At 47.5% G+C, this 13,283-nt stretch overlaps 1 protein-coding gene across 7 annotated transcripts in view; it reads right to left on the bottom strand.

The window, feature by feature from the left end:
* Positions 1-13,283, bottom strand: part of PTPRA (protein tyrosine phosphatase receptor type A) — a 127,220-nt gene that overhangs the window by 15,051 nt on the left and 98,886 nt on the right. For all 7 annotated transcript variants that reach the window (XM_075148409.1, XM_075148407.1, XM_075148412.1 and 4 more), the window contains 4 exons: positions 12,720-13,082; positions 9,877-9,894; positions 3,770-3,854; positions 2,370-2,443 (listed from right to left, as the gene is read on the bottom strand). In XM_075148409.1, coding sequence (XP_075004510.1) covers positions 2,370-2,443; positions 3,770-3,854; positions 9,877-9,894; positions 12,720-13,082 — 540 coding nt within the window. The remainder of the gene's footprint in view (positions 1-2,369; positions 2,444-3,769; positions 3,855-9,876; positions 9,895-12,719; positions 13,083-13,283) is intronic.

Below are 13,283 nucleotides of genomic sequence, written 5' to 3' on the forward strand. Positions count from 1 at the left end.
CTGGGGGTGCTGGTTGACAGCCGGCTGAACATGAGCCGGCAGTGTGCCCAGGTGGCCAAGAAGGCCAACGGCATCCTGGCCTGTATCAGAAATAGTGTGGCCAGCAGGAGCAGGGAGGTGATCGTGCCCCTGTACTCGGCACTGGTGAGGCCGCACCTCGAATCCTGTGTTCAGTTTTGGGCCCCTCATGACAAGAAGGACATGGAGGTGCTGGAGCGAGTCCAGAGAAGGGCAAGGAAGCTGGTGAAGGGCCTGGAGCACAAGTCTGATGGGGAGCGGCTGAGGGAACTGGGGTTGTTTAGCCTGGAGAAGAGGAGGCTGAGGGAAGACATCACTCCCTACAAGGTAGTTGTAGAGCGCAATGATACAGGAGGTTGTAGCGAGGTGGGGGTCGGTCTCTTCTCCCAAGTAACAGCGACAGGACGAGAGGAAACGGCCTCAAGTTGCGCCAGGGGAGGTTTAGATTGGACATTAGGAAAAATTTCTCCACCGAAAGGGTTGTCAAGCATTGGAACAGGCTGCCCAGGGAAGTGGTGGAGTCACCATCCCTGGAGGTATTTAGAAGACGTGTAGTTGTGGTGCTCAGGGACATGGTTTAGTGGTGGACTTGGCAGTGCTATGTTAACGGTTGGATTCAATGATCTTAAGGGTCTTTTCCAACCTAAATAATTCTATGATTCTAAGTCACCAATATTGGGGGATGAAGACCACCTCACTTTGAATTCAGACTTCACACTCCTGTGGAAATTTTGGCAGTATCACCATGACATAACTCCCAGGTGGACACAGCAAAGGTAGCTATTGCTTGTGGTTCCTCAGCGAAGCCAAGAAAGGCCACACGAGGGTTATACCAACACAACTGACAGTTTATGAAGTTCACACCTTCGCTTACAGCAATGTAAAACTTGGGTAGGGAAGGTCTTAGCTGCCAACGTAAAAAAAACAGTGCTGATTTTAAGTTAGCGCTCACTCCGAAGGTGTTTGGTTTATGTGAAGGGAGCTCAGAAAAAGGATCTGAACCCAGTCTAAGAGGTGGTGGCTCCTCTGCAGCTCTTACTTTGGTGCCTACATATGAACAGAGATGCCCAACTTCAGACTCTCAACGGACAGCTCTGGCTCAAAGCCAGAAAACGAGACAAGCTCAGGGACAGAAGAGTTTACATGTTATAGCAGGCTTGCACAAGACTTTAAATTGCATTTATGCATCTTTAAGAGATCCAAAAAGGTTTTTATAAAGAAAAACCAATGTATTCCCTGCTTTCTCTCAGAAATATTAGTTCCGTGCCTACAGTCACCGTGAAGATTTGCACAAGAGTTTTAATCAGCCGACATCCTAATTTGAAAGGGTAGAAGGATATTTAATTATTCCCCAAAGATGTGTTTTTTCAAAAAAGGTTCTTATTTGAGTCAAAGAGATATTGTGAAAATTCAAGAGGAACGTGAGTAGTTCGGCGTTGGAAGTGATCGCACATTTTAATAATTAATACTTGAGGACAAACATTTTGTCACTGGAATGAAAGTTGGGAAATAAATTTTCATTCTATAAAAGTTTGCCAAAATCATGGAAAACAGAAAGTTCAGAACAAGAAACAAATAAAAATGTAGGTGAAAGAATACTTTCCTACAAAAATACGAGGTGGGAGAACAAAGCCGTGGCATCCAGCCCACCGAGTCCTCAGGCGCTGCCATTGCACTGGGCTCAGACTGTGACAGTGCCGCACCCACGGGCTTTCCTGGACTTTTACAGAGGTCTGTCTTCTGGTGTATAATATTTATATTATTCTGGTGTATTTATATTTATCCTGGTGAATATTATTCCCACCAGGAATAATATAAATATACACTCAGGACCACCTTCATATGCCCTTCCAAGACCACACTTAAAGAGAACACAATCTTCATTTTTACACATTTCCAGCAAACCACCTCTGCAAACCAGTATTCGGCGAGCGTGTTCCCATTTCCATTCAAGCTGGCCAGTAAAAGATGCCACTGGGTATGACGCTGGCCACATGCCCAACAAGTTGTACGTGTCTCGTTGCCGTATTGGAAGGAATGGGAAAGGCAGAATGGTTAGCAGACCAAACTGGGTAGCTCTGCGCTGCCCAGCGAGCCACCCTGGAGGGCATAAACCAAACCTGCTTTTGCCACTTCAAGGGTTTTATGACATTTTTGTAATTTTTTGGAGAATAGCTGATTATTTCACTAGCTAACTTTGACCGATTCCAAGCGGGGAAAAAAATAAAAAACTAAAATATTCCATTGTTATTCTGAAGAACATCTGCATTGACCTGTTTTGATTTGAACAAAGCTTATTCCTTCTGTGAGATGCATTTTTGCTCCCCGTGTCGCACCGATGCAGGCCTCACCTGCATCATCCGTCCGGCCGTTGGACAATCGAAAGGAGTTGGAGTGACTCCCTGCTTGCTTATATTTCTTGAACCTACCAAAGAGAAGGGAGTGGAGAACGTCAGTAGATACCCACCAAGAAGCCCAGGTTATCTTCTGGATGAGAGATGCAGCCACAAAAGGATTTCCTCACTTTCTTACGGCTTGATGGATTAGCTGGTGGGTCCAAGAGGCTACGGGACCTCTAAAATCCTGGCTATGGGTTTAACTTTTAACTGACCACATCTGGAGAGGCTGCAGGAGACCAGAGCAAGGTGAAAGCCAGGAGGAGAAGCTTTAAGGTTGCTTCTTATGGAGGATACCCCAAGGAGTTCCTGCTCCACAGGGTGATTCAGCAAAGCATATAAACCCCAGGCTGATCCGTCCTTCTGCAGCAAAGCCCTTCTCCACGTGCTTTTAACTTGAAGCAGATGCTTACGCTCCGTTTGCCTGAAGTTAAGGGTTTTGCTGAATCACTGGGCAGGCAGCAGCGAACAGAAACCCTTTTTTTAAGGGCTGGAAGCCAGGTGGGGAGGACTCAAACTCTGCTGCTGTCAAACTCCCATCAGGTTCACCACTGTGAGGGCAGGCCCAGAGCCAGGAGATGAAGGGAATTTTTCCACTGCTAAGGAAATTGTTTTTTTCTTTTTTTTTTTACTTATTTAATCACCAGAATGGTGAGTAAATTAAAATGTTTACTGCAGGTGAATAAACACCCTCTTCTAGCTGAGCAGATATGCACTCAGGAGCTGGGAATGCTACATTTTGAGCAGCCCAGATGCTTGGATTTTTTAAAAATGGACCTAAAAAGGCTCTGTTGTGTTATAGTTCCAGCTACAGCATCACCTCACGCTCCTAATGAGCTCTGGTCGTACGCCACCTCGCAGCAGAAGATGCACAGGCACGACGTACAGGTCTGGTACCCAAATCAGAGCTTGGCACTGGATGTCGGATCACATTCGGTATCAACATGGGAATCCAGGAATAACACACCCGGTTATACAGGCAAAGGACCTTCCAGCTCGAGCACTATGTTCAGCTTCCCCGGATTACTCAATCCAACACCCTTAGCCTTGCAAGGAAACCTTACTTGCTTTTTAACTGCACTGATAGGACTTTAGTTTAATCTATCCTACTACATATGACACTTTCAGTAGCAGAATAGGCACTACCCCACACGAGGATCAGCCTTATAGAGAAAGGAATAAGCATCATTTACTAGGTAACCCCAAACCTCATTTTCATTATCCTTACAGGTTTCTTTTTAAAACGCTGGCTGTGTCAGCCTTTAGCTTAGGAAACAGCACAAAAGGCTTATTCCTGTTCATTCAGTAATTAATTTCTGTCAAACAAGGGAAGTCAGCAATAAAGCATCTCTTACCTTAACATGTACAGCACAATAATAATAAATACTATGACTAGAAGGGAAGACAGGGCCACCATCACAGCTATAATTGGAGTCTCATCTGCAATAGGAAAAGAAAGGTATGGTTATCAACATTGAAAAACATCCAGCGTCATCATTTAATAGGGCAGAGCTCTACAATTTCTGCTTGCAAAATAAATAATAGTAATAAAAAAAAGGTATTGAGTAAGGTTACGTTTGTCCAGCCTGCCAGTGAAGACAGATGCACGACTGAGCGAGCACCACGTATCTCAGACACTCCGATTAGATTAAAACCTGTAACCACTATCTTCTCTAAGAGTTGTTGACTGTGAAATTGTGACCTTATAGATGAAAATAGCGACTGAGAAAGTTGTGAGTGGGCTATTTTAGGGGTTTCTTCTGCACAATTGAACGTGCCCATGGTGGCCCACCAGCCACTGATAGATGTTTGCTCTATCAGCTGGGGACCCGCAGGTTTTCTGCCTGAGACGTAAGGATCCATACAAGAAGTTCTAAGCAGGTCCATGAGTTTGGTATAGCATGAGAAGGAACCTTATATTAAAATAGGTGTAAAGTGTGGCCTTTGTAAGATCCCACAGATACTATATTTGTACAATGGTCACAATTTTGCTTCCAGTTCAGTGTCAAATAGGACAAGAGGGCGATGCTTCATGCTGCACCTGGGCTCTGAACACCTTCAGGCTGAGGTTTACTGGAGAGGCTCAGGGCTACTGAGCTACTTATCTGGCTGGCTCATTGCAAAGAGGTGGCTACTGCTGGGACTTCTTTCCTCCCTGGAAATACTGAGTTTAGAGAGGAGGTGATGTTAGACAACCCATCCTGCACGCTCTGCACCGCAAGGCCACCGAGCATGAACTAATTTGGCTCGCTTTGTTGTTCGCTCCCTTGCAGACGCTCCTCACGGGCAGGCACCTTGCAAACACACTTAGATTAGGCACATCTGAAACGTTCCCATCCTCCGGGACCCACAACAGATTTTTTTTTTTAAATAAGCTGTTTGTAATTTGGCCTGGAGGTCAGTGAAACAGTGGTCAGCGCAAGTAAATTACCAAGATGGGGTTGGAAGCCAAGCAACGCTAACCAGATAGGAAAATGTCCCTGAAGGGCATTTTTTCAGATAAATGTGGATGCCAGCGACGCCAGCTGGGGGTATTTTCATTTTCCATCAGCTTGCTCAATCTGTATGGGCCACCGCATCGTGTCTCGGCCCCCCGAGACTGCAGGGCATGACCCCCCTTTCCACCTTCTGTGCATCCGTTTCCCTGCCAGGGCATATTCCTGCTCCATGTGTCTCAGCAATTTTAACCAGCAGATTTTCTTAGGTGGGATTTATTTTGTCCACCTCTGTCTACTGAGCTACCAAGGGACACTCTGGTTATATTTCTGCATTTGCCCCTCTGTGGTCATGAGGTCTAGAAATGTTATTAGGACCAAAAGATACAATTTCTGTGTAATGATTTGAAGGCAACGACCTGGTATGGCAAATAAAAACACGAAATCCTCCCAGTCTTGCATGTCTTTGTTCTTTCCATCTACTGTCCTCATGTGTCGGCATCTCCCCCAGCCCAGCAGCAAAAAGCCAAGGAATTTATTGGGAAGCATTTCTGCCTCCTGCATGCTCGGTAGCTGCTTGAGCCTTAGCATTACCCACCGAGAGGCTTTCCAAAAGCAAGATCAGGAAGGCAAAGCAACCAGGGAGCATCTTAGCCCAACCACAGCCAGCCCTTGCCTCTCCTCTAACGTGCTTTCCCTTGAGACCTCTGATCATAACCATCATCACCGTCCTGGCTGGAGGAGGGGAAGGTGACAAAGCCCACAGCGCTATGCCCCCACTACGCATCACTGGACCATTTCTGCTGCCTTGGATGGAGTTAAGCTCAGCCTAACCGGTGCTGAGCCAGGCAGGGGCCGCTGCGGCAGCGCCGGTTGGCAGGAGACGTGATTTACGGGCAGGGGTTTCGGCAGGGGTGCCTCTGGCAGCAGGATGCAGGGAGCCTGGGGGTTGTTTTTTTTTTTTGCAGCCGTTCTTTCAACACATCTGTCTGGATGAGTTAGAGCTTTTCCACTGTGGCCACTAACCGCCAGCGCGCTGCCCGGCCCACCCAGCAAAGCCCAGGCAGGAAACAAGCTGGAGAGTCCCCAGCCGGTCCCTCCTTCCCCACCCAGCCCTGCCGAGCGGTGCCAACCCCCCTGCAGCTCCCGTCCCGCTCAAGCCTCAGCCCTGGGGGGTTTCACGCTTGCAATTCGCTTGGAGAAGGGACAAGGACACAACCATCTGCTTCCAGAGACCTGCAGTGCTGGAGCATCCACCTCGGTCCAGAGCCTGGAAGATATTGGGATGCTTAAATCTTGTCCTAGCACCTCTGAGGAGCCAGCAAACCATCTTCTGATGCTCAAGATCATGTCTCCAAATGTAGGTAGAGGTGCTAAATAGCAGTCTATAGGCTGTCCCCTATACATCACACAGACTCGGGCGCAGCCGCCCAGCAGGGCTGGGCAGCCCTCCTTGCTCATCGCTGTCAATGCCTGCCCATAAAACTGGAGTCAAATCGAGCAGACAAGAAACTACGGGATCATAAGCAAAAAAAAAAAAAGGGGGTAAAAGAAATGGAAGCAAAGATGTAGGGTAAATATTTCTTAAATAAAACCCCCAGCACACAAGATGCGGAGCTCCTGGAAAAGCAAATCCTGCAAAGTGGTTGCAGAGGGGCAGCAGGGCAGAAGCAAGCGTTTAAATCCTCTCTCTTAGATCCCAAGCAGAGTTTAAATCACAGGCCAGCTACGTTCCCTGCAAACATCACAAAGAGCCTGCAGGAGCAGATCCATGATGCAACCTCTATTTGTTTTCCTGCAATATTTCCTTCCTGCTCATATTTGGGAGGTGGAAGAAGAAGCCACACCAGACACCGCGGCTCAGGATAAACCCGTGAGTGTATTCACAGAACACCTTAAATCACTCCCTCGGGAGTGCGTCGCATGCATGCACACAAGCTCGGGACAAGGCCAGACTGGTCCTCGAGCCCCATCTCCTACAAGGTGCTACCATGGCAGTGAGGAGCGTTGGGAGAAGTATGCAACAAGCAGAGCGATGTCTCAAAGCCAGAGGATCCTCCTGAGCTCCAGGTCTCTCTGCTGCTTTCTATCCATCCTGGTGGGATATGGACGCATTATTTCAACCTGTCCATAGGGAAACAGGAGAGGGTTCGTTGCCTTCTTTCTTCAAATCATGCCTGGATGCCTTTCTGGAAGGTAGGCATGGCCCTTTCTGCGCTTGTGGGAACCTCATGAAGTTCAACGAAGCTGAGTGCAAGGTCCTGCACCTGGGTCAGGGCAACCCCTGGTATCAATACAGGCTGGGGGATGGAGGGATGGAGAGCAGCCCTGCCGAGAAGGACTTGGGGGTACCGGTGGACGAAAAATGAGCCAGCAATGTGCGCTCGCAGCCCAGAAAGCCAACTGTATCCTGGGCTGCATCAAAAGAAGGGTGGCCAGCAGGTTGAGGAGGTTCTCCCCCTCTACTCTGCTCTGGTGAGACCCCACCTGCAGTACTGTGTCCAGCTCGGGGGTCCTCAGCACAGGAGACAGGGACCTGTTGGAGCGGGTCCAGAGGAGGCCACCAAAATGGTCAGGGGGATGGAACAGCTCTGCTATGAAGAAAGGCTGAGAGAGTTGGGGTTGTGCAGCCTGGAGAAGAGAAGGCTCCGGGGAGACCTTATTGCGGCCTTTCAGTACTTAAAGGCGGCCTATGAGAAAGATGGGGACAGACTTTTTAGCAGGGCCTGTTGCGACAGGACAAGGGGGAATGGTTTTAAACTAAAAGAGGGGAGATTTAGGCTAGATTTAAGGATGAAATGTTTTCCAATGAGGGTGGTGAAACACTGGCCCAGGTTGCCCAGAGAGGTGGTAGATGCCCCATCCCTGGGAACATTCCAGGTCAGGTTGGACGGGGCTCTGAGCAACCTGATCTAGTGGAAGATGTCCCTGCCCATAGCAGGGGGGTTGGACTGGATGATCTTTGAAAGTCCCTTCCAACCCAAACCATTCTGTGATTCTATGGTGCAACTGTCGGGTGATCCCTTCAGGAGGTGGCACACCAGGAGGTGGCACACCAGGAGGCGGCACACCAGGAGGCGGCACACCAGGAGGCATTAGCGTCTCTCCAGCCAAGGCCCAGGGTTTTCTGCTTACTGAAATGACTGCTTTATCAATCATACCAACTCTAGGCACCGAGCAGGAGAAGGCAGGGCACTTCTCATCCACACTGCCCCACTGGGAAGGGATCTGTGTTGCTGATACATCCCCACGGCTGTCTCAGACGTGGAGACTGAGCCTGAAGCCTAAAGTCATAAATATTTGTGCAGCTTTACTCTCTTCCCCTGGGGAAAGCAGGCAAGACTTTTTAGCGAGCCCTGCCAAGGACGCCTGAGTTAGCCTCTCCTTCCAGGCTTGCGAAGGATTAAACCGTCTCGTTAGCAGCTGCAGCAGAAAAAGACCTTACGGATGCCCTAAAAGGCCACGGTCTCTAAAAGGGGATGGGGAAGGACTTGCAGACACTGCGAGAGTTGGGTGCTGCTGGAAAAGGCAAACCACTAATTTCCATCAGTCTGACTTCAGGAAAAATCCCCTTCTGACCCCAAATCAGAAGACCAGGGCGAGCAGAGCCACCTGCAAACATCCTTCCACGCTGCCCTGCTGGGCACTGACACCCCAGCACAGGCAGCTCCATCACCCAACAGCCCCGAAGCTTGCAGAGATTCTTCTGCCAACGCCGATTTGGGAGGGGGGTGGAAATAAAAGGGCTACTTGTTTCCTGAGTCTTAAATAATCAGTTGTCAAAGTGTACTTGGTGGCTGAGGTACACCACGGTGGGTGCGTTCACGCGATAGTATGAGTGCCAGCAATAAGAGGCACAAGATTTTCACTAATTTGGATAAAAAGTAGTTTTCTGCTCCTCATCTTCAAAATAACCCTCAATCAACATTTTGTTAGAAAAGCTTTTAATTTTGCAATATCATTGCAAATATCCCCCCAGAATAATCCTCCAAGTCACACGACTTGGAAAATATTAATTACTTGATTAATATTAATGACAATATTAATATTAGCAATATTAACATCACTAGGAAGTCAGATTTCTTCCCATTTTTCATTTCTGTGCTCTCAGGAACAGAGATGAACAACGGCAGAGATAGCCCAAAACAACACTTAAGCCATGCCAGATCCAAGAGAATTACGCAGAATATTTCTACACCACCTTAACCATTATTTCAAATGAATGCCCTCAGACCTGCGTCCCCTTCATTTCCCCTGTGCAAATGTGTACGACAGTAACTATAGCAGAGCATCTGTCTTTCCCTCTATACCATTACGGGACGGTGCAGGTTTGGCACACCAAGCAGCACGAAGCGGATTGCCGTGGAGTTTACAAAGCTGAAACACCCATCAGAGCAATGATGAAAACACACAGAGGAAGCGTGTTTCTATAGGTAGCAACCAGACGGGCTGTACCTCCGCTCCATCCGCTTCTACACTGCTAAAGCAATGAGTAATTGCGAATATTCTGGTAGCGATGCCAGTTCTCAGAACGAAGAGATGGAAAAATGTGCCTAAGTGCTATTATATTCCAAGAAATGGATTTGTGCTACTGCTTGCCAACAGAATTAAGGAGAATAATAATTATTCACATCATTTGCAGAATGGGTCCAGATCAAATAGGGTAAGTCACAATCAATAAAGACAATTCATAAGTAAAAAAAGAAGGAAATTTCTTGAATGGCTTCTTAGATCTTGGCCATCCAACTCCAGGGACAGTAATGCTGATATTTTCAGAGCGTTCAGCAGGAACTCGTCATATCTAATAGGACGTGTACAAATTGGTATGGATTTGTTTATTTCTGAAAAGAAAAGCCCAACACAAATTAAGGTATCAGTGTGTCACCAGCTCTTCTAAAGAGCTTGATAGGCTTTGTAAAAGCAAGTTTGGAAGTGTGTCATAAGGAGAGCTATCTAATAGCAGAATACTTCTGGAAATGTTTTTACTGAGGGCTTGACTAAAGAGCGATGAAATACAAAATTCTTACCTCTTCTGTCAGAGTTACCTGCAGAAAAAGAAAACAAAAGTCTCTTAGCAACAAAGAAATATACATTTTAATAAGTCAGGAAGGATCAAAGACCAAGACAGTAACAAATTTAGTAACTCTCATCATCATCTTGTAAATCTTTCCTTTAAAACACCAGCTACAAAGCCAGGATGTTAAAACAAATTTCAGCCTTCACTTAATAACAAGGAAAAAGGAACAAAACCCAACTTTTTGCCAGCAGAGCAGGGAGCTGAAGCTGAGCTATAACACTGATAAACACAACTTACCGCTCTTAATTGGTAACACAGTCTGTTTAACCCTATAACCAGCAAGTCACTGGTGTCACTCATTAGCACCCAAATATTATGAGATAACACTTATGTACAATTTTAAAAGAGCAGCTGAGCCAAGAGTTCAATTAAGAGCAGCTGGGCTCAGGGATGGGGATGATGAGCATCCAAGGAAAGCCTCTACCCGCTGCTTTTCTCATCTAGAGGAAACCAGAACAAACCCGTGCTGATGAGAGCACAGCCCAGCTCTCCTGCCGCAACGCTGCTGGCACAGGCACCCCACGCCCCTGTTTTACGCCCCTGAAGAGCTGCAGCATGGGCTTGAGGACAATCTTGGTAGGTTTGGAGAAGCAGGAACTGCCTGTACAACGTGTAATTCATGCGGTGCCTTCTGCCCCTGTCCCTCTCTTGAGCACCACTTAATTCTTCCATGACTGATATCCAAATTTCCCATTAAGATTAATGGCAAGGGCAGCCCTAAAACTAATTTAGCTCCTTGACAAATTACTTGAAATAAAGAAAGAATCATTGGTCATTTGTTCTAGGGACTGACATCAAGTGAGAAGCCACATTTGGCCTTGATGGTCATGGCCAACGTGTCATGGCGTACACCAAGGGAGTTCACCAAAACCAGTAACCCAAGCCATAAAAAAGTAGGAAAGACACAAAAATGATAAATTCACAGTCCCCCGCTAGCAGACATCGTATTGCAAAATCCAGATCTTAGCAGTATTAAGGCTTTTGCCTCCATTGCTCCCATTCGAAGGCTACGTTTACTCTAAGCTTGGACCGTGCAGGTATCTAAGGTTACTCTGGACTCCTTCACTCTGCAAAAAAGCCTTGAGGATTTGTGTTTGAAAGGAAGCTGGATGAGTTTGGGGATGGCAGGATACTAAGAAAGTCAGGTTGCAAACTTCCTTCAGCCACATCCCTTCCTATGTTGGTAGCAAAGACAACTTCACTGCAGCTTCACGGGCTGCGGTTTCCAAAGATGCCCAGAGGAAGAGGGCACACACATCTCACTGACATGAAGAGGGGTTTAGATACCCAACACCCAATATCCCTTGAGAAATTTATTCTTAAGGAATATACACTTGACATCTCCCTGCATTAACTCCAGTATTATCTTCCTGCAGTCTTTTCTACCCCACCACTAAGTTACCCATCCTGTTTTTCCACTAAATCCTGCACTGCCAAGGCTTTCACTATAATCTTTAGCAGGCACTGCTACGTAACTGTTGCAACTGAGAGGCATGTAGTATCAAAGCTGGGTCTCAAACGATGCAGCAATGGGCAAACCATGGCTGAAGAATCACAGATCAGCTTAGATTTCTGGTCACCTCAGCCTCTTTTTGCCTCGTTTTTGCTCTTAACGTACATTGAGCAGCCAAACTCTACATTCTTAGGGGCCACTTTTATGATGTGCCAAGAAGGGAATGACAGCAGGATGGCAATAGAGACAACTCTTGCTCATCCAGACCTTTCAAAGCTTGAAGTGGCCCAAGTAATGGGGAAAAAACTGATAACGTAAGCATAGAATCACAGAATGGTTTGGGTTGGAAGGGACTTCAAAGATCATCTAGTCCAACTCCCCTGTTGTGGGCAAGGACATCTTTCACTAGATCAGGTTGCTCAAAGCCCCATCTGACCTGACCTTGAACACTTCCAGGGATGGGGCGTCCATCCCATCATCAGATGTGCCAGCAAATGCAGGACACAGACATCCAGCGCATGGAATACTCTGCTCAATAAGGTCTCACCGCATTGCTCCTGGCGCTCATCACGGTGGAGAGAGAGCACCTTCAGGTGATTTATCAAATCATGTGTGGCTTGTGTCTGCAAGAAGTTTAGCAACCATCGGGTGGAGCATACAGATTACTCTACCAGATGGGCCAACACCATCCTACCACATATCCTTCATCCCCAGCTTGGCTAATTTTGGATAATGAGCCAATTTACCAGCTTTCCTCAGGAGCTGGATCTCACCCCTGGTTGGCCACCTCTAGTCTAAGCCTTACACCCTTTGGGACAGGGACTTTGGGACACTTACATCCTTACAGTTGTGTGTGCTTGTACAGTGCCAAAAAGCATGACTTGAGCCCATGGTGGCTACCAAAATACAAATAAATGTAGCACCACTCTGGATAACCCAAGCTCTGCAGCTGAGCAACAACCCGGAGTGATTTATTGCTATTGCCTACACAGACCCGTTACGGATCAACTTTTCAGCCAGCACCTGGGAGCTGTGCAGCACTAGCCCTGTTTCACACTCCGGAAACCACAAAAAGCGATGAAATTCATCTGTGACAAAAGTGGAACGAGATCCTAGGGTTTCTGGTGCCCCAGCATCTTGGCAAGAAGCCCAAACCTTCGGTAGGACAAATCTCTACCGATCTGGTCAGTTCAGGGAGTTATATTGTTTCGTATCACCACGGAATTTGCCCCAAAGTGTCTTCTCATTCCCTTTTGTTCAGTAAAACAAAAGAAGAGCAAAGAAACAAATCCAGAGGCTTTGGGGTGGCCTGGAGAAGAAGAGGTGAAGGAGATGCCTACCGTTGTGGGCAGCGGAAGAGGTCTCTTGCGTTGTCACTGTCGCACTGAAATTCCTCTCTGTCGTCTCCGCTTCTGTGCTGGGGAGAGTGGTGCGCGGAGCAGACGGTGTCACGCTGGGTAGCAGGGAGGTGGCTGGAGGCACGGGCACGGTTGTCCCCAGGGTGGAGGTGTTGAGGCTGAGAGTGGTGGTTTTGGGGGAGATCCTGGTGGCTGTGGTTGTAGGTGGCTTTGACGCCATGGTAGAAACAGTCACTGGAGTGCTAATGTTGAGGCTGTTTGCACTCGTCGTAGTCGCATCCTCAGGACCTGCTGTAGGAGCTTTGGTGGGGCTCCTGGGGGAGGTGGGCACTGTCGTGGGTGGCTCTGCGAGAGGAGAAAGCACAAGGGAACCTCCATGAGATACCCTTCTGCAGCACTGGAGGGTTTAGATGCTGGACATTTGCGCGACTGTAACTACAAGGATAAACGGCCAAAAAATCCCAAGTCCAGGACAGGGAGTGCTTTGCACAGCACGATGATGCACAGCCTGTAAAAGCAGGTAACTTGAATACGTATTATGGTATT

The sequence above is a fragment of the Calonectris borealis genome, chromosome 4 (genome assembly GCF_964195595.1).
Source record: "Calonectris borealis chromosome 4, bCalBor7.hap1.2, whole genome shotgun sequence".
Classification (NCBI taxonomy): domain Eukaryota; kingdom Metazoa; phylum Chordata; class Aves; order Procellariiformes; family Procellariidae; genus Calonectris; species Calonectris borealis.